At 47.2% G+C, this 21610-nt stretch overlaps 1 protein-coding gene across 1 annotated transcript in view; it reads right to left on the bottom strand.

Moving 5' to 3' along the window:
* Positions 1–1795: 1795 nt before the first annotated feature.
* FOXK2 (forkhead box K2) overlaps positions 1796–21610 on the bottom strand; it is a 53059-nt gene continuing 33244 nt past the window's right edge. Inside the window, exons 5-9 of the mRNA XM_070390121.1 lie at positions 18026–18219; positions 17079–17254; positions 15694–15990; positions 15270–15479; positions 1796–5027 (exon numbers count right to left, since the gene is read on the bottom strand). Of these exons, the coding sequence (XP_070246222.1) occupies positions 4831–5027; positions 15270–15479; positions 15694–15990; positions 17079–17254; positions 18026–18219 (1074 nt within the window). The 3' untranslated portion in view covers positions 1796–4830. The remainder of the gene's footprint in view (positions 5028–15269; positions 15480–15693; positions 15991–17078; positions 17255–18025; positions 18220–21610) is intronic.

Below are 21610 nucleotides of genomic sequence, written 5' to 3' on the forward strand. Positions count from 1 at the left end.
TACAAATGTAGTTTTGTGACTCCCCTCCCCATGTCCCACAGGGGCCCCCACTTTCCTCAGGGGGAGAGGGCTTCTCTTGGGTATTCTGTTCATTCCTAAGATGCAGCTCTTACATTCAGGCTGTCCTAGAGTTGACACTAGGAGATACAAGAGGGAAGAAAAATTCAAGAAAACAGTCACCACACTGGTTGTTCTTACGGTTTTAATACTCCTGCTATTTCTTTTTTCAGAGAATAGATATGATAGATGCTTTATTTATTCAGCTAATGGTTGAGACATAGGGCAGAGTGTGGGACCTCAGGACATTTCTAAAATCAGAAATTTTGTGCCTCATCAGAGGTCACCTGAGACCCGTGTTAAAATCTCATTTTGTACTGCTGTGCACATAAACGTGGAGGGAGAGGCTGCGAGAGACGAGTCAAGTTAGCACAGTGTTCCACCAAGGCCTGCGCCACCGTGCAAGCCACTCCATACCACGGATTCTCTCACCTCCCAGGCTTAGGCCTCAATGCACTGTATGGTGACCACACACAGAGTCACGACACGCCCCAACGCCTTCCTTTCTCCTGCCTGGGCTGCGCCACACTGCACGCGGGATCTCAGCTCAGTGATGAGAGATGGAACCTGTGCCCCTGGCAGTGGAAGCATGGAGTCCTAAGCACTGGGTGCCAGGGAATGCCCCCCAGTGTCTTCCTTACAGACAAAATGTGGCCTAAATGTGGGCCTCCTCCAATAGCTTGGCTTTTGCTACATGAAGAAACTCTTATCAGTTAACTGAATTGTTTCCTATACCTAAAGGCTTCCTTCAACATCTTTCTTAAGAAGTATGTAATTAATTTGGCTGCGCCGGGTCTTGGTCGTGGCATGCCAACTTAGTTATGCCACGTGGGACCAAACCAGGAGAGCAGCCAGGCCCCCTGCATTGGGAGTCTTAGCCAGGTGACCACCAGGTAAGTCCCTTACAACACCTTTTCCTTGGGTAAAGGTAGGTTATTCTCTAAGATACCTGTCCCCTCTTATTTGACTCAGTTTAACTTCAACAAGGTGATCCTAATAACTATTGGAGTAGCTTTTCCTGAGAAGCGGGAGGTAAGACCTAACACATCCTAAAGCATCTATTAATACAACATGGACAAAAGATCCGAAAAATATTTAGGGATGCTTCTGTTAGTTAGGAAGGAGAGTCAGTACACAAGGAGCAGTTCTTTTATGCTAATATAATTGTTTTTACATTAGGACATGAATGTCAAGAACAAAACTCCCTGTGAACTCTGTCCTTGAACTTCAGTTATCTCCCAAAGAGGCCTCTGTGGCGCCATTTCAGTATTCCTCCTCCTCCTCCCAACCCTTAGGACATCAGCAATCTGTGCCACAGACTCTTCAGTAGCTGGACAGTCTCAGTGCTAACAGTGACTTGCGGACTGGAGTACCCGTGTGCCTCTAAATTTAGACACAATTTCCATCTCACGGGAGAATGTATCTCAGGCTCAGGAGCAAATCAGAAGAAATGGGAGCTACACCATAACCTCAAAGTTAGTTTTAAAACTCTGACAGGATGGATAAAAGCCAGCAGGACTTTGTTAGCACTGCCTGTGACCCAACTCCCTTTGCCCATGCAGACACTCGGTGCCCCCTCTCTCCCGGTGGAGGCAAGGCGCCTGCTCTGCTGCTGTCAGCAGTGTCTTGGCACAGGCGCTCCAGTGCTACCTAGGCCTTTGGCGTGCTCAGAAAAGAGCATATAAAAAAGCAGTGCCTGCTTAAGCTTATCAAAAGGACAATGATACTCTGTATTCAATTAAAATTAATAAAAATATTTTATTGAATTTCAGGAACTTGGTACTTTTAAAATTTCAAACCTTTGCACACAAATCACCACTATCCTTTCTAGAATAGTGGAGGTTAGGACTTGAAGATTGTCACTTGTCTCCTTGTAGTCACATAGCACAGAAATCCCAAGTCCTGACACGCCCCGCCCCCTTCCGACCGTGGCCTCGCCTACTCTTGTTCTAGGAGAGGACCATGTGGGGGTGATGCATTTAAGGAGCTCAACTGTCTGAGTGGAGACTCTACTGACACGAGAGGAAGATCAACCCCAAATCATGCACGGACACCTTGGGATACGCCACATCACTTGGATCATGTGTGAGTTTCCTTTTTGTATTTCTGTCTGGTTCGGGGCGAAGCTGCTGAAATCAAGTTTGTCGTCCCTGAGGGAGCTCAGAAGTTTGGCAAAGGTCAAAGCAGAGACTTTCTGAAATGACACATTTAGGAACCACCAGTGGACTACTGGGTGGGAGGGAAGTGCACTGTGACTGCTGACGTAGCACCAGGCACCAAGTGGGGCCACAAGGACACAAGCTCAGTGACTCCCAGGTGTTGAAGGGAATTCACAGCTAAATTCAAACATTTTAAAAACTGCCCAGGACATGGCAGTTTGTTAATCTATGTTTTTTCCCTCTGCCTTTTCCTTGATATTCTTAAATATCTATGTGCCAATGAATGAGCCAAGACAGCAGGAAAAAGGAAAGAGAGCGCCTCGCCTTTGAAAAAGACATGCTTTAGCTCCCAGCAGCAAAAACTATCCTTCTCCCTTTAGATCTGAGAACAGGGTACTTTTCTTACCTATAAACCCAGCAGAAATCAATCCCTCCAAATCCCAAAAGTCGACATTTTAGGCTCAGAAATAATCAACTGATAGACGGGGCTTACACAGGGAAAGTCTACCAGGCCTTTCAGGATGGTGGTGGAGCTGCGTCTCCTGGGCCACCCGCGAGGCACCTGCTTAGTGCCACCCGAGCCATCTCCCTACCAAGGTGGTCGTGTCCACTCACCTCCCCAGAGCCCACGGCCAGGGGGCTGCAGTGGCCCGTGACTGACAGGTCTGGAGCACTCAGTGGAGTGACCCAACCCCACAAACAGGACACATCACATCTGAATTATTTTTCAAATTGCAAACCTTCTGTGTAAAAAGACAAATAAAAATATACATTCCAAGGTATCTGTAAAGTGCCTGGGAGATGTAGATTGCTGCCCTGAGGTGCTCTGATCCATCCGTGCTTCAGTCTGCAAGTTAGATTTTGCTACTGTCACACACGTGGTCTCATTCACATGATGGTTTTGTTTTTATTTTTTTAAATGGCTGAGTTATAAATCCAGCTAGTGTGCAGTAATTTCATAATTTTAATATGCATTATCTGCAATAACATTGTGACAGCTCCATACCGTGGATTGACACACAATACTTAGAACAGATTTATCATATTTGGTCTTTAGGTAAATAATAAATGTTTTTAAATTGCCTAAATATACCATTCTGAGCCATTTCATTCCACCAGGAAAATACAGGGGTTTTTTTTTTTTCCTCTCTTTAAAAAAAATTAAATACCAAAATAACTACATTTAAATAAATAATGTTATGATGATGACATTTAAAAATTCACAATAAGGCCAGAGCCCTCTTTCTGTTTGCATGCTGCTCAGCTCTGACCCCAGAAACCTCTGGAAAGGTGAGTGGCTTTCTTTCAGAGGAACGCAGGCTGAGGCCAAGCGGGCCTCCGACTTTTCATTCTCTCACCTTGTTTCCTTTTCTCTCGCTTTTATTTTTTATAGGAGAGAAATCAGCTAGTATTAGATTCAGTTCTAAAAGGTTGAGGGGAATTTCCTATTACAAATCAAAAAGCAACCTAGGTGTTTCCAACGCTTACCGGACGGAGGGTGCCTGCTTCCAAGACCCTTGTGTTAACAGGCAGCTTCTGCTCCACCCCAGCAGCTGCTCCTGCCGTGAGGGGACAACCACAACATCACGGGGCGGCCGGCTGGTTGGATGATGCCGAGAGCTGGGGACGGCACCTAAAACAGTGAACGTGTCACGGAGAAATCTGTGACCTTTGCTTGAAAAAGGTGTGTGATAAAAGATTGAATCTTTTTTCCAAATGACGAAGTAACAGTTCTGTCGTTTTAAACATACACAATACGTAGGAGACTTGTTTTACTTAGAGTGGAAAATATGCCAGGGACAAAGTCAACACAAAGAAACAACAACAAAAGGTAGCAAGAAAGAGAAATGGGTAAGTGCAGCTCCAGGAGCCTGGCAGCGCTTTCCGTCAGGGTTACAAGTGGCCCGCGGGGTGTCCGTCTGTATGTCCGTCCTACACGTGGAAATGGAGGATTAAATTCATCAGGTAACTGCTCTAACGTGGGAAATCTGCAGATGTCAAGTAGTTCCATCTGACTTAAACAGGACAGACAAAAGTAAATCATTCCATAGGCTGAAAACAAACGACAGAAACAAACAAAACTACGCTCTGCTTCTCCCCAAATGAAATCCACACAAAAGGTCCTGTGCGATTCCAAAATTTCCAGAGTAGAAATGGAGTGATCTGAAATGTCAAAGACCCCATTATTTTGTAAAGAAAGAAAGTACACCTCAAAATATTCTAATTCCACATGTGAACAACAAAATACTGTCTTGTCTACTGGCAGCGGGCGGTGGGGTGGCTCCGGCCCAGGCCCAGCAGGTCTGCTCGCACCAGGCGTGTCCTCCCTGGGAAGGACCGTGAGTCTCTACTGGGAGCTGAGCTGAACGCTGGGCGGGGAGACACTGCCGGAGCCCGGCTTTGCTGTTTGTGGTTCTGATGTTCAGGGGTGACTTCAGTCTTTTAACTTAAGGAGTTTTAAGGCCACCTGGGTTTGTGTTTCCAGTGCTGAGGTGAAGTCCAACCGCAGGGCCCTCTACCCACCGAGGGAACACGCTCCGAGCGTCGGTGAGAGGCAGTGTCTCCTTTTGGCACCACAGAGTTGACGTTAAAGTGAGAAATGCTCTCCCGGCCGCTAGTTCTGGACGCCCTTCTCCCGCATGGCAGCCTGCGGCGCGTCCACACTCAGGGCGATGACGAGACCCTCGCTGTCTTCCGTCTTGACCCGCTTCAGCTCCGGCTGCTCCGCTGGGTCACCGTTCTGGCGCTTGGTGGGCAGGGAGGCGGAGGCGGAGGCATGTGTCGCCAGCATGTGCAGGGGACTCGCTGCTGCTGTGGAGAGACAGTGAGTCAGAGCCCATGCGTCTGGGTGGACGCTTGTCCCTGCCAGGCCCCTGGGGATCAGAAACCCCACCACATGCTAACTGTGTGAACAGTGAGTCTTTCTGTGAACGCACAGCATCTGTTTACTGCTCCCAGTAGTGGGCTGCCTTGCTGAAGGGGGGAGGGCGGAGGACGGGAGGCAGAGGCAGGACACAGCAGATGGCTGTAGTGCTGTGGCCAAGGGGCTGCTGCTGGCTTCTCCTCAATGCAGGGCCCGAGCCCAGGAGGGGACTGGGGTGTAGCAAGCTAAGCCTGCATCTGAGCCACATACCTGCTCCAAGCCTGTCACGGGAGGGATCTACAGCGAGCCCTAGGCTGGCTTCCCCACACCCCTCCACCCAAGCCCATCCTCTCTCTGGTCTTCATCACCGAGAGGCCCTTCCTCCTCCTGGACTCCCGCTGGCACAAGGGCCTCCACCACCTCTGATCACGCCTGCCTCATGCTCTGCATAACCAAACCACAAGGGATGAACCGAAGACGGTCATCCCACACCAGAAGTGCTCTTTCTCCAAGTGGGAAGGCAGACTGGGCCTGGGCTATTTACCACAGCGGGGGTGGGGGTGAGGCAGGGTGTGTGCTGGAAGAGCGACCTGGAGAGGCAGCATCCTGTCCAGGAAGACCCCTGCCCCTCTATCCAGTCCCTTCGGGCCCCAAGGGAGGCTTAGGACCATGGCAGCAGGTGGCCAGATGGAGAATGATCTGCACACGAAGACCCTGGAACAGCGGCCTCACCTCAGGAGCGTGCCCGGGCCCCAGCAGTGACTGTGCTGCCCCGCCTCCCTGATGTTGGTCACTTAATGTTAATGCTGCAGTAGCTCCTGGTAGTTTGCTCTACATGCTGCGTAAGAGCTCTAAGCATAAGGGGTTTACACCAAGCTTTATGACTCTAGGTATTCTAGTACATTGCTTTAGCTAGCACAGGGGGACTACAGAATTTCTCCCAAGAAATGGAACCTGAAGCTAAGTGGAGAGATAGGGTAGGGGGGCAGTTTGCAAAATGAAACAGATGGGAAGCCACAGAACACACATTGAGGTCAAAGAAAGGGGAGTTCCAACACTGCCAGGACGCCAGTGCCCCCACCCTCCTTTCCAGATTCAACACCATTCCAATTAAATTCCCAGTACGCTTTTGTATAGGGAAATTCATATGATCATGTCTTCCGGGAACAAAGGGACTGGCAGCTGGACCTGGTTAACATGGGGCTTCTGGCCATCTCCACTGTCATCTCTTGAGAATGACTGCTGTGTCACTTTCAAGAATAAGGACCTGTGTGGTGCGGAGGCAGCACTGCAACGAAGCCTGGGTTCTTCCGGCAGGACACACACTTCTCTGCCGCAGTCCGTGGTGGAGACACAGAGCCCTGGCGAGTTTGGGAGATGTCCCACAAAACTCTGGCTTGAATAAAAATGCTATTTCAGGAGGATGAAGCAATGATTCAGAGCAGAATGAAGTTAATGGTAGGTCAGGACAAATGGTCAAAGCCTAAAAAATTATGTGACTGGAAGAATAGGCTGGTGCAGCAGGGCAGGGCAGCAAGGCCTGCTGTATGGGAGGCATGGCTGTAGGGGGACCCGGGTCCCAGATTCTCAAGCAGGCATAGTGTGGTTCCTAGGCCATGCCGAGCAGGGTCTTCCACTAACTGATCCGGAAACCCTTAGAAAGGTAACAGGAAAAGAAAGGACCTGGGCAGTAAGGGAGCCTGCGGGTGGGCAGAGGAGTCTCAGAAGGAAGACGGCAAAGGGGCACTTAGGCCCAGCGAGCAGGTGGGATGCCACCTAAATACGCAGTGTCGCCCCAGGACTCCACATCCAACCCAAATGAGTCGCTGGAGAAACAGCACAACCATAACCACACTGGTGAACCGCAGGTGTGGGCCTGGGACTGAGGCCTGGGCCGAGAGCCCGCCTCACAGCCAGACTCATCCCACCTCTCCGCCCCTCCGTGAGCACCAAGCATCAAAACGTGCCCTCCCTGTGCCCATGGCGGCAATAACCAGAGCTCAAGGCAACTGCCTGGAAAGACAGGCTTCCTTTTCTAAGGGTGGGAGGGCGGCTGTGATGACGCACTACACTGAGACTCTCCCCTGTGAGGCCACATGGGTGCCCACCCAGCAGGGGGAGCACTGTGTTTCTGTTGGGGTGCCTGGCCCTCAGTCACGTGGTGCCTCAGCAGGAGGGGGACTCAACTCCAGGGTCACCTTTCACGGGGACGCCAGGCACCGTCCTGAGCCCCCACGCTCCCCACCCATCCATTAGCATAGTCCGCATACAGGCAGAGGCCAGCAGCTACAACCTGGATGGTGGCACAGCCTCCAGGCCGGTCCTCTGCAGCCTTGTTGTGGCTGTGAACACCCCCAAAACACCTCTCTTCGTCACTGGCCCCCAGTGCGCCTGCTTCCCGCAGCAGGCCTGGCCCTGTGGGTCTCCCTGCCCGTCCACTGTCCTGCTTGGTTCCCTGGCTGTGTCCTGGGATGCCCCCCCCACTCAGGCAGAGGCTCCACTCCTGTCTGAGTGTAACTCATAGACACGTTTCCTGCTACAGCCCAGCACCACTGCTCCTGAGAGGTGCCTGACACAGCTGTGAGTCAATCAGAGCCCCGAGCTGAGCCAGACCAGACAGGACATCAGGCTGGCGGCTGCTGAGCCACTGTCTCAGGGGGAACACAGGGTGGGGCTTATCAGCTGATCGATACATACCCCGTCTTATGTGTTTTTTGATTAAAGACAACTTAACCTATACTGTTTATCCATTAACACGGAACTCATGCCTGTATTTTCCCCATGAGGCACATCACAACCTTCGTGCCTAGAACACCCCAGGCCTTCTCAGAACCAGGCCGGGAGCCCGCTTTAAACAGCAAAACCTCCACCAGGAAGCACAAAACATGGGACACACGGCCCTCAGCAGCAGTGGGGGCTTCCCTGATGGTCCAGTAGTCAACCTGCCCGGCAACGCAGAGGACACCAGTTCAATCCCTGCTTTGGGAAGAGCCCACGTGCCGTGGGGCAGCTAAGCCTGTGCACCACCATTACTGAAGCCCACTCCCTGGAGCCCGTGCTCTGCAATAAGTCACCACAGCAAAGAGAAGCCAGTACACCATAACCAGAAAGCGGTTGCCATTCGTAGTAACTAGAGAGAAGCCCATGCAGCAACAAAGACCCAACGCAGCCAAAGATAAAATAACTTTAAAAAAGAAAGAAAAGTGGGAAAGACACATGTTCATAGCAGGAGCTAAAACAAGGAGATGGGCGCTACCACAACCTGCTCTACTGGGAGCCAGCATGCTGAACTCAAATACCTTGCTGTTCTGCACAAGCCTGCAAAGGACTGTGAAAGCGCAGTGTCGACTTGGGAGTTATAAGTAAATTTCAGCGATCTGCAAGAAATCTGCAAACATGGCATCCAGGTACGGAGGCTCAAGTGCGTGTGTGGGACCACCTCCCAGGGGTCCTGCCAAGCAGCAGCTTCACACGGGGCAGGTGCTGCAGGGAGAGGCAGAATATTGCCCTGGAGGTGGTGCTGCCTCAGTGCTAACCTGGCTGCGCCCCCAAGTCCTGGCCCAAGTCCAGGCAGCTCCTGCCCGTGCACCAGCAGAAGGTCATGCTGGTCCAGTGGGCGCCCTGCCTGCTGCAACCACAACCTACACGTGGTTCCTGGAGGAGGAGGCCGGGGGAGCTAAAAGAGCACACCGCTGGGCAGACAGCCCAGGTTTCCACAGAACGCTTTTGCTTCCTCAGCACCAGGACCTGGACCCAGCGAAACACAGGCTGGAGGCCGGCCAGGGCCAGTTTTGTGAGACAGGAACAGTACCTGTGAGCATAGCAGAGGCTCTTTAGGATGACGAGTGAAATGCTGGTCACAGGGGAACACTGTCAGCAGGGTCAAGACTCCTTTCTTCCCAAGACCACCACCCCACAAGCTGGAGGTCAAGGGCAGCAGACTCTCCACAAAGATGGACTGAGTATCTGTGACCAGAATTGTGGTCCAGTGCAGAAGAGGCTGAGAAGTGACCACAGCATGTTGGGTTTTTTGGAGCAGCATGACTGGCCCCAGAAAGTGCCAAGAAGAGGTTCCAATACACAATGGCCTGAGCCTGACTTCCAAATTCATTCTATGAGGCCAGCACTACCAGATATCAAAGCCAGCCGAAGACCATATGGAAAACTCAAACCAATATCCCTGATGAATATGGATATAAATATCCTCAAACTAAACACTAGCAAACTGAATTCAATAGCATATTAAAAGGATCACACCCCATCACCAAGTGAGATTTATCCTGGAAATGAAAGGGTGGTTCAACATATACAATCAACTAACAGAATACACTGTTTTGATAGACTAAAGGACAATATAATAACACGTGTGGTAACCCACAGTTAGACAGCGTCAGTGCTGAGAGACTGGACGCTCGTTTGCCAACACTAATCCACACTGTACGGGAAGTCCTGCGGGCAGCCGGGCAGGAAGGGAGATAAAAGGCATCCAGGTGGGAAAGGAGTAAAACTACCTCTACTGGCAGGCGATGTAATCTTTATATATAGAAATTCTAACAAATCCACATAAAGAAAACCCTGTGCAGGGTACAAGATCAACATGCAAAAAAATCAGTTGTATTTCTATACAGTAGCAATGAACAATCTCAAAAGAAAATTATGAAAACAATTCCGTTTAGAAAAACATTCAAAAGAAATAGGAAGAATTTTAACGAAGACTTAAACACTGTAGGACTTCTATAGTGAAAATTATAAAGCACTGTTGAGTAAATTGAAGAAGACCTAAATAAATGGACAGATATTTCATGCTCAAGGATGAGGGAACTTAATACTGTTAAGACGGCAATAGTACCCAAAGCAATCTACAGATTTAATGCAATCCTATCAAAATTCCAATATTTCCCCCCAGAACTGGAAAAGCTGATCTTAAAATTCATAATTCCTGACCCCAAAACTTCCTACCAAGATACAGCAGTCAAAACAGTGTGATTATGGCTTAAGGACAGACACAAAAATCAATGAAAGAGAACCAGCAAAAATAAACTCATATATCTGAGGTCAAAGCAGCGGAGCCAAGACCATTTAACGGGAAAACGACAGTTTCTACAACAAGTAGTCCTGGGAAAACTGGATCTCCACATGCAAAATATAAAAACAGGTGCTTGAATGAGATACAAGAATTAACTCAAAATAGATCAAAGATCTGAATGTAAGAGCTAAACTATAAAACTCTTAGTAGAAGAAAACACAGGGGAAGGTGTAAGTCTTCATGACCTAAGGTCTGGCAATGAATTCTTCTCACCAAAAGCACAAGTAATGAAAGGGAAAAGAAACTGACTTAATCAAACTTAAAAACTTGTGTGCATTAAAGATACTACCAAGAAAGTGAAAAGACAAACTCACTGAACGGAAGGAAATATTTGCAAATCATATACAAGTATCCTCCCTACACCCTTCTGTAAAAGTTTCCTTTATGCCACTTTGCTTTTATGAAATAGCGACATCACTACCCATTTTCGCTAATGGAAAGAAATCTAAAGAGGATTTTCACTCCTATGGAGAAAGGGGAAAAGCAAAAATAATGTTTACCACTTGTTTTGCAGCAAGCAATGTTTACACTTGTTTTTACCACTTTGTTTCTGCCCTTAGAGGCAGCAGCACCTCAAGCAGTGAGTGGCACCGCCGAACTCCTCCCCAGGAACCACACTCCATCTCAGCATCAAGACAGCAGAGCTTTGAACTGTGTCTGTGAGCATTTCTGCTCTATCTTGACTCATTCTGTACATCCGTTAGCTAGACATGTTCTCAGGTTTCATGGGAACTCTACTTTTGGATAGCAGGGGATACCTGTATCTGATCAGGACCTAGTATCTAGAATATATAAAGAGTTCCTATAACTCAACAACAAAGACAAACAACCCACTTTAGAAAAAAAGAGTGTAAGGATTTAGACATTTCTTCAAAGATGCTATAACCAACGAGCACATGAAAAGATGCTCAACATCATTAGTCACGAAGGAAACGCACATCAAAACCACAATTAAGATGACCATGATCAAAAATAAAAGGAAAAACATCATGTGAAAATGAAAAATAGAACCCTTATACATCACTGAGGATGGAATGTTAAATTGCTGTGCTTGTTGTGGAAATCAGTTTGATGGCTACTCAATAAAGTAAACACAGATATACCATATAACTCAGCAATTTCACTCCTAGGTATATACCCAAAAGAAATGAAAACAAGGATTCAAACCAATACTTTACACGAATGCCATAGCATTATTCCAAATAGCCAGAAGGTGGAAACAACCCAAATGCCCACCAACTGATGAATGAGTAAACAAAATGGAAACATTCAGCTGGGAATGATGTACCGACCACACTGCAGCATGCATGGACCTCAAAACAGCAGCGAGGCCAGTTAACACAAGCCACAGTTCTTATGATTGCATTTACAGGAAACACCCAGCACAGGTAAGTCCAGAGACAGAGTAGATTAGTGGTCACCAGGGACGAAGGCAAGTGGGGAGTGAGGAGTAACTGCTTAACAGGTATGAGGTTTCCTTTTGGGGTGATGAAAACGCTTTTCAACTAGTTAGAGGTGATGTCTTCAAAATACTGTCAATGTACTTAATGCCACTGAACTGCATACTTTTAAATGGTAAATTTTGCATGTATATTTTACCACAATTTTTAAAAAGTACATATGATTTGAATCCTAAGGAGAAAAGATTTTATTTTTAAAACTATAATAATGGTATTGTGCTTATGTATTAAAAGAAAGTTCTTATCTTTTATTAGAGATGCATGCTCAAACAGGGAATGACATATCTGGGTGGGAGCAGACAGGGCAGGTGGGGAATATGAACAAGGTTGGCTATGACCTGATTTCCAGAATGTCTGTCATTCCCACAATAAAAAGTTAAAATATCAAACCTTCTGGTTTTCAAAATTCATTAGTAACAGGCACTACTTCCCTTTCTCAAGAGTGAATTCCAAGAGAAAAAGAGGCCACAGCTGGGTCACACAGCATCCACCCAACACCAGTTTTCAGGAAAACCACCATCTCCACTTGCCCACACAATCTTCCTAAAGCTGATCTGCCACCTCCTCCCTCCTCCCCTTTCTTAACAGCCCCTGTCTCTAAAGCCACTCAACTGTGCTGGTTCTGGGAATGAAAATGTCAAGATGGAGCCTGAAACAAAGGAAGAGTGGAGACACTGGCGCTGTGAACCCCAATTACTACTGCCTAGGCAGCAAACTCTTCTGGACCAAGTGATTTCCAAGTAAAAGACTGAGACTGAACTGACGGAGAACCAATAAAATTTGCCACTAACAGATAATTTAAAATAGTTTTTGCTGAAAGATGACTAAAACTGGAAGGAGTTTCAGCATTTCTTCTATCCTTCCTTCTTCTAAGTAGGAACAATGTCTGTGAGGGCTGACCCAGCACTTTGCTTCCTGTTGCCAGCAGCAATCATCAGTATAATAATTGTTTGGTTTTCTTTAAAGCCCAGATGTATTGAGAAATGCATCTTTACTAAAAATGAATGAATGAATAAATGGATTTATTTGACCATGCCGTGCGGCTTACAGAATCTTAGTTCCCCAACCAGGGACTGATCCTGCTCCCTCAGCAGTGAAAGCTCAGAGTTCCAGCCACTAAACTGCAAGGGAACTCCCAAATACAATTTTTAAAGAATTAAAATTTTGGTTTTGGAAGGACTGATGCTGAAGCCGAAACTCCAATACTTTGGCAACCTGATGCAAAGAACTGACTCATTTGAAAAGACCCTGATGCTGGGAAGGATTGGAGGCGGAGGGAGAAGGGGACTGTAGAGGATGAGATGGTTGGATGGCATCACCGAGTCAATGGACATGAGTCTGAGTGAACTCTGGGAGTTGGTGATGGACAGGGAGGTGTGGCATGCTGCAGTCCATGGGGTCGCAAAGAGTTGGACACAACTGAGCAACTGAACTGAACCGAATTTTGGTTTTGATCAATTCCTCAATTACAACAATGGGTAAGTGAATCCTTATAGTCACAGATAATTAAATCTTTAATGTTTCTACATCTTGCTGTTGCAGAGAAAAGACGTACTCAGTAAATGACATTCAATCATAAGTATATGGCATTAGCACGAAATCCGTGGGGGCGTGGGACTTAGCCATGAGGATGCGTGAGCCCGCCTATCCGTGTGCTGGTCTGTGGGTGAAGTGAGAAGTGAAGGCCGCTCAGTCGCGTCCACCTCTGCGACCCCGTGGACTATACAGCCCACAGAGCTCTCCAGCCGGAATACTGCAGTGGGTAGCCTTTCCCCTCTCCAGGGGATCTTCTCAACCCAGGGATCGAATCCAGGTCTCCCACATTGCAGGTGGATTCTTTACCAGCTGAGCCACATGGGAAAGTGGGTATCAAATCAGGACAGGATTCAGAGCCAGGAGCACATTTAAAAGAATGATGTGTTATTTTAAAACATCAGTAATGGGAATTCCCTGGTGGTCCAGTGGTTAGAACTTTGTGCTTTCACTGCTAAGGGAGAGGGTTCAATCTCTGGTCAGGGAACTAAGCTCCTGCAAGCTGCAATATGCAGTGAAAAACAGTAGTAATAAAAATTAAACATCAGTATTTTTAATAGTGGAAAATTTAATTCCTTGCTTATTAAACTTATGAAGAAAAATTTTAGATACCAATTTAAATATGCGAAAGGGGCACTCCGTTTTTTAAACTCCTTAGGTAGACATAAAAGGTTCCTGACGTGCAGTGCTTCCTGGAAGGTCTGGAACACATGAGAAATGTACATTCTTGAGCCCCAGGCCAGATATGCTCAACTGGGGACTCTGGGACAGAGCCCTTGAGTGATTCTAAGGCACATGATGTCTGGGAATCACTGGCCCACACCATGTCTTCATGACTTAAAACAGAGAGGAACAGCTCAGACCAGAAATGGACCGTCCACCTCAACAGCATCTGCTCCCAGCCACGCCAAGGGTCACCAGGTCTGCCACATCTGAACCACCTGTGACAACGAAGTTAATTCACAGAGCAAAGAAAAAATGAGGCCTGAGCAACTCTTACTTAGGAGACACATGGCTTGAGGAATAAAGCATTTTAAATGAGCAACTGGTTGCAAATTTCCCAATTTATCCACAGGTGGCATGTTATCTATTATTTAAAAACAAAAAACTCTCAGTGGTTAATCCTCCCTAGAAAACATTACAGATCTTGTCTGTAATGTTACAATAGAGATCTGCCTACAGATCTCTATTAAATTCAGGGAGGAGCAGGGGCAAGTGGAATCACATGAGGTGTCCTAGGTCTCCATCCCTTAATAGCTCACTCAGTAAGGATTCAGAGGTCAACACAATCAAGCCTTCTGTCCCCCCCCCTCTTTCAGAGAAACTATCTCTGGGCACAGAGAGCTAGTTTGAGCCAATAGCTTCTGATTCTACTGCTTGAGGTCCTGCAGCTGAATCGCAACAGCCCACACTGTGGACAGCACGCACTGCACACACCTGAGTGAAAACCCACTGCTAAGATGTCTGAACACAAGCTCCAAGGACCCACAAATCTTGAGTTGACTCAATAGCCAGCCGGACTCCTACCCTTCACACTGCTCTGTGGAACTGGATGGAAGGAGGTTCTCTGTTTTCTGATTTAAAAGCCAAGCTCCCTTAAGCTCATCTATGTCAGAACATCCATGGGGAGCCATGTCAACAGGGCTCCTGAGGGCCTTCAGAACAAAGAGCACAGCAGACCGTCTTCCGCCCTCAGATACTCTCAAGCAGCCCCTGCGCCAGGGGAGGGCACTGCCTCTGGAGTCATCTGGGATGCCCCCAAGGGGCAGTACGAAGTTAGGGTTCACCATCCAGCTGCCAGGCTGTTTCCAGGCCACACCTAGATGGCTACGAAAGGCGGGAGTGTTTTCATCTCTCTAGGTACTTAGAAATGCTTTCCTCTTCAGATAGCGCCTCCAATGGGAATTACATGGGAGCCAATTCCCACAGCTACTTCCCAGCTACTTCCTATTCCGTTTCCAATAGTTTAGAAATGCAAACATTTCTTCAGAAAAAATAAAAATGAGACTGTAATAGAATGAAAACTTTGAACACCACGCTTCATAAAAGGAAAGCAGAGGACCTTCACTCACGTTGTTGGCACCCAGTTACCCACGGAGGACACTGCTTACCATTGTTCACCTGGCCGTGGACAGCGGCGGGGATTGGCACCACGTGAGTCCCATTTTGTGTTACAGTTTTTATTGGAAGCTGGTGCTGACCTAGAGGTGCCTGCTGCACGATGGTGACCGTCTGGACAGGGGTGGTCTGTGACGTCTGAATGATCCGGCCAGCAGCACCTATTGTGGCATGGCTAATCGCAGGAATAGGTTCTACTTTCACTAAATTCAAAGAAAAGAGAAAAAAATTGAAATCAACTAATATTACTGGGTAGCTTACAGAACTCTCACTAATTTAAAGTAAAGCAAACCAGGTGGCAAACATCTCTGCTCTAGCACAACGTTACGTAACATGTTAGCAAGGCTCAGGTGAACAAGGCTGGCAGGTTGTTAAAAGCTTGAAAAACTGCCCAAAGTGACTGCTGCTGCTGCTCACCTTTTACTTCTCTGTGGTCTCCATTCTCTTGTGGCTCCGCCTTCGGGGGGGCCAGCACAGCTGCCTGAGTGACCACAGCCTGCCCTGCGACGGTGTATGTGTTTGCTGGGGCCAGTCCAGCCACGCTGGTGACGGACACCGCTGGGATCTGGTGGACGACGTGAACCGTCTGCACCACGGGCTGCTGGGAAGTCGAGGTCGTCACAGGGGCGGCGACAGTGTAGGTGACAGGCTTGATCGTCGGTGGCAGTGGTCGCTGCACGGCGATTAAGACAGGCTGACTAGACAGAGGTGAACCTGCCGAGGACGGGAGCGGAGGTGAGGCTCAGGTATCCCGAACCAACTAACTGACCCCTTAGTCGCAACCTACAGGCTGATTTAAGAAAACAGGAGGTGGCCCCTTTCATCTGGTAATAATGCAGTCGTTCACAATGAAAGAAATGACATATTTAATGGGGATAGTTAATGTATATCTAACTGCTAAAAATGCAATCTCTGCTTTGTTCAGATTTTCTTTTTTTTGGCCACACCTTATGGCACGAGGGATCTTAGTTTCCCAACCAGTGATCAAACCCATGCTCCCTGCAGTGGAAGTGTGGAGTCTTAACCCCAGGACCGCCAGGGATGTCCCTGTTCAGATTTCTTACAACACTTCTTCCCACAGTTCTCTCCTCATGAAAAAGAAAACATCAACACAGGATACGGGAAGGAGCTGCCCAACGAGGGCTGAAGGAGGGGGCCGTGCTCCCTGGTATCGAAGTCTCCATCTTATGACAGGCGTGGAGAAGCAGGAAGCATGGAGAGAGCTGTCCACCAGCCGCTCTGCCGGCCTCTGCTCTTTCGGGTTTGGGCATTTGGGCTCCAGCAGCAGGAACTACAGATGGGGCTGGCAGGGGTTGTTGCCAGCATGGCCAGGAACTCCAAAATATCAAAATGCACATTTTGCCAACCAAGTAGGAACATAACAGAATTACCTTGAACACATTTTCACATTACTTTTTTTTAATTCCCCAGGGCACACATTTTGATTCCACATTATGACTTTGTATGTATACTAGGAAACATTCACCTACCTACTAAACAGACATTTCTTTCCTGACAGTGTCTACTTTGTCTAATTTATGTTATTTCTTTTTGAGGGAATTCTTTTTCATAGACTTATGAATGATGAAACAATTGAGAAACAGGTTAATTCTAAAATTCTTCAGGTACCTACACATAAAAGTCACAAAAGAACGTTAACTGATTAGGAAAAAAAAAAAAGAACACGGTGCAGTTAGCTTTTCAGAGCCTATCAGGCACAAGGTTCAAAGGCTCAAGGCCTCTGGCTCGCACGCTCATCTGACCATCCCTCTCCCACCACACCTGCCCTCTGCACATCTTACCTGGCGCACTCTGGGCAAACCGCGCCTCCTGGATGACAGCGAGTTTGGGCTGTGAGGCACCAGGCTCGGGCTCCAGAGGGGCTGGTGAACCTTCCCTGGACAGGCTCTCAGGGGTCTGGGCACCACTGGAGTGAGCAGACAGCACTCCAGCATGATTGGGAGAGGCTGGAGCACTTCTGTACGACCAAAAAGAAGACAATGGATTTTTACGATAAAGCACTCATTAAGCTGCCCTGTTGTTTTTAGTAAGTGTATATTGCAAAAAGGGGTGTCATTTGTCTTCTGCCAACCAACTACAGTTGTTAAGTCTTACTTTCTGTGTGACGCCTGTGACCTGAGACAGACACTCAGCAAGGCTGGCACGGCTGGGACAGAGCCACCGTGTGCAGGACGCTGCTGCTCCACGCCCAGCATGGGCCACGCAGTGTGGGGCAGGACTGGCTGCCTCTCTAAGCAGCTCCCACCCACAGCCAGGCAGCAGGAGCCGGCAGCCTGTAAGTGGAGCTGGCTGGGTCTCAAGGCTTACATTATAGTCATTATTTTCTCATTTAAAAACGCAGAGTAACTATTAATGAAGCTAAAAATGAAACAGCAAAGATGTAGCTTTAAAGAGCTTCTCACATGCCAAGGAACTTTTGGAAGAAACTATCAACATGGCATCGTCATATTGCCTACTCATCATATTGACAATATTCATTCAATGAAGCAACAATGCTACACAGGAATACAATTTAAATAAAACTTTATAATCTGAATTGTTTTAGCACTAGAAACAAAAATACATGAGAGGCATCCAACACTTCTTTTTTTTCCCAAATCCCCAGCCCAACATTTAATCATAATGCATTTGGTAATTCCTTCATTTTCAAAAGGAAAATTTACCAATACATCAAAGGTAAATCCACTGACCATTAAGAGAGGTCTTTTTGTTTGTCTTTTTTCCTTACCTAGACGAGAGCGGTCCCAGAGGGGTTCTAAAGCAAGGCACGCCCCTAGGCCGTCTTTTCCTAAAAGCCTGCTCTATTAATTTGCTTTCAGAGGCAGGATCTATCCTCCAGAATGAGCCTTTGCCTGGTTCTTCCTGGGAACGTGGTACTTTGATGAAATAACGATTCAGAGAGAGATTGTGGCGAATTGAATTCTATGAAACATAAAAAAATACGTAGAATTCATATATTTCTTTGCTGAGAAATAAAAGTGTGCCCCAGTTTTAGTGCCCTGAAAAGGTCCTGTAGCTCTGTGCTGGAAGAAACCGGCCCTCCCCGAAGTGCAGGAGGAGCTGTGGGCATGACCACTCAGAGGCTGCCAGGCAGCTTCTACAGAGGACATGGGGCACTGTCAACAGCATGGCAGGGTGGGCACCGGCAGGCAAGGAAGGGAACTGGGGCGTGGAGAAGGGGAGAGAAATCTATACCACACGTAAAGAGGCTACTTCCAATGGGAAAGCATCAGCTTCTACCTTTTTACCAGGTAGGAAATCAAGGGCCATCACTGTGACCTCTCTCCTTTTGGAGATGAACAGTGTAGAGAACAGCCATCCCTTTAAAATATTTTTTTTATCAGTACAAAATTAACTTATAGAATCCATCACAGCTTTTAAAATTAATTAATCCGCTATAAGGTATTCGGCAAACCAGCAAAGGAGAAAAAAAATGAGCCAAAGTTTGAGAAATATTATTGACACCATCTTCCAGTCAAAGAACTTCCATATACTTTGATCTGCAAAATAATCTCATGAAGCACATGGAGAAACTTTCTCAATTCCTAAGTCCATTCTTCTATTACAAAAAACTCAGCTCACAGTTTACGCATGACTTGAGGAGACCTCTCTGCTGCACCCAAATTGGAGACCTCCAAAAGCTCAAAGAAAAGCTGGATGGAAGTCATGCATTCAGATCATTTTGTGCACTTACATTAGTGTTTAAGTTGAAAATTAATAAATTATTAAAATTTCAACTCAAACTAAAATTCTGGGTTATTAAAAAGTTATTTCTAAGTTCTCCAATTAACTTTCTAAGAGAACTGCCAGCCATAACCTAAAATTCTGAATTGCCAGAGGTGGCTCAGAAATCCAAATAAGTCAAATACTACTTTGCAACCAATCTAAGGGACTATTCAAGAGCCACACCAGTCATAGGACTATTCAAGAACCACATCAGTCACAGGCCACAACAAACCACCAACACCTATGGACGTCAGTCATCTCACAGGCAAGATGAAGGGACAGGCTAGGCTGTGTCTGATTTGTGAGACTGTTTATAAGGAGATGTATTATATTAGATTCAGAATATTTCCATAATCACAAAGATACTTGCTATGATGTTTTATTACAGAGTCTGGCTGATTATCAACCAAGACCTACTGACAAATTCCTCCAGAAAATCAAATCTATTATTGGTGTCCCCATCAAGACAGAGAAGGCAATCCTCTGTCTGCACTCAGACCTTTTGAGTGTGGAATAGAAGGCAGATCCTAAGAAAAAAGACTGAGAAAAGCCAGCCCAGAAAATGAGTGGAGGACACTTGCACTGTGAACTGGATTTGAGGGTCCAGAGTTCTGGACTGCACCACAGGAAGCCGGCACTCAGACAGGAGCTCAGAAGTGACTGCCTAGCCACCTTGCTGGGTGACATGTGACCAGGGCGGTGCTGAGCCCCATGTGAAGGCGGGAACTGCACTGACTGGGAAGCAGGTTCACATTCATGTTGTCAGGAGGAGAAAGGGAGGTTAGCACAGTGGGAATCTGAAGGCAGGAAACGCTACTTCAGGGGTTGGGGTGCTAGGGCTTCTACTCACTGACAAAGGTCAGGACCAGGTCAGCAACACAGCGGCTGTTACCCCTCACACCACCACAAGCTGTATGGTCAGTTCTTAGGTCAGGGAGTTGTTATTTTCTGTTCTGAACCCAGTCTGCACCATCAAAAGAGGGCCTAAATTCTCCACTCTGACAATGTTCCCACAGACAAATGAGCCCAATTAATGGTCACCTGTGATTCTCCAGCCAACAAGACTCTAGAAAATATGATGAGGTATTAAGAAATATTTAACACATACACAGAAATTGTATTTCTAAGGTAAGTAAAGGCCTTCCTAATTTAATCAAGCTACACAAATTAAGACCACACTAATTTGATTCCAGTGACTCAGACTGTTATGAAGTATTCAGAGAAAAGGTGGGCTATTATTTAAAATCAAATATGAAGAAAAGATCTGCAATACTTTGCACATACTCTTTCCTCCAAATTCTCCCCAGTAGAGACTGCTTCCCGGAACCCAGCTGAGGAGGGAAGGGCACAGGGCCGGTCACCTGTGCCTGCTGTCCTGCCCTCCCTGAGGCTTCGAGCCTTCCTGCCCAGAACGCAGTTTGTGTCTGTTAGCCCCACTCAGCACTGAGCACTTGCCAGTGTGTACTCTGTGTAGTAAGAACTTGTAAAGAAATTTACAGGAAGAACTTTCTAAAGGAGAGTCCAATGTGTAGGGTGCAGGACAGCACAAGTCACTCCCTCGACTCTCGGAAACCAGCTCTGATCCTTTGAGGGGCCAAGAGAACCAGAATTCTCAAACTTCTCAGGCACAACAAACACCTCTGTTCTGGGTAGGGTAAAATTATAAGTCATAACAAAATAAAACATTTTGGCATAAGTAGGCAACCAAAGTAGATAAATATGCCATCTCCCCAGCTAGTGGCATTATTCAGACCATCCTGCTCTACCGTCAAATTTGCTCCAGATTAATCAAAAAGCTTTGCCATGGGTAGACTGCAAAATACATAAAGGAGCCATGGGCTTCCATTAAGTGCTCAGGATTGGTATAGTGGGAAGAGTCCACACACGTCATCTTAGAAACTGAGGTAGAGGGAGGGATTCAAGCTCTAAGAAGCACAGCACTGCTGCCGCCTCTGACCCACTGGGGGTGGCAGGATGCAGTCTGCAAACCCCCAATTGAAAAATGCGCTGTTTTGGTTGACAGTTGGATTTTTTTTTTTCCTTATAAGAAAAAGGATCTGGGTCTTTTATGAAACAAGGTTGCAAAACTCCCTTTGTTTTCAGCTAGGAGAGAGGGAACAGGAATGAGCCTTCTGTGTAGAGACTGCAAGTGCAGTCCCTCAGGATGAGCAGCTGAGTCCAATGACAGAAAAGGACACAAGCAGGCCTGCTGGGGACAGCAAGGACTGCTGAGGACAGGAACCTGCGTGCACGCCCATAAACTAAAGAGGGCTGGAGCAGGAAAAGGCATTTCCCGCTGAAACAACCGGAGCAGGTGCACAGTGTCTCGGGAGCAGCCTTTCACAGGCAAGAGGCACAGTCATCCTTATGACCTTTTTCTGGGCAGAAAAGAAGATGTTTCAATAAAAAGTGTTACTGACAGTTTGTAACTCTCAGTTCTAAGCAGGCTGTGAAGTCAATTTAGGAGCCAGCAGCAATCTGTGCTTAGGGTTCACCTCCGTGGGCCTCACCTCTCTGTGACCACAGCCCCTCCTGACCTGACTCACTCCCCAGGAGACTAAAGCCAGGAATAGGTTGCCCTTCAGCC

The sequence above is a fragment of the Bos mutus genome, chromosome 19 (genome assembly GCF_027580195.1).
Source record: "Bos mutus isolate GX-2022 chromosome 19, NWIPB_WYAK_1.1, whole genome shotgun sequence".
NCBI lineage: Eukaryota > Metazoa > Chordata > Mammalia > Artiodactyla > Bovidae > Bos > Bos mutus.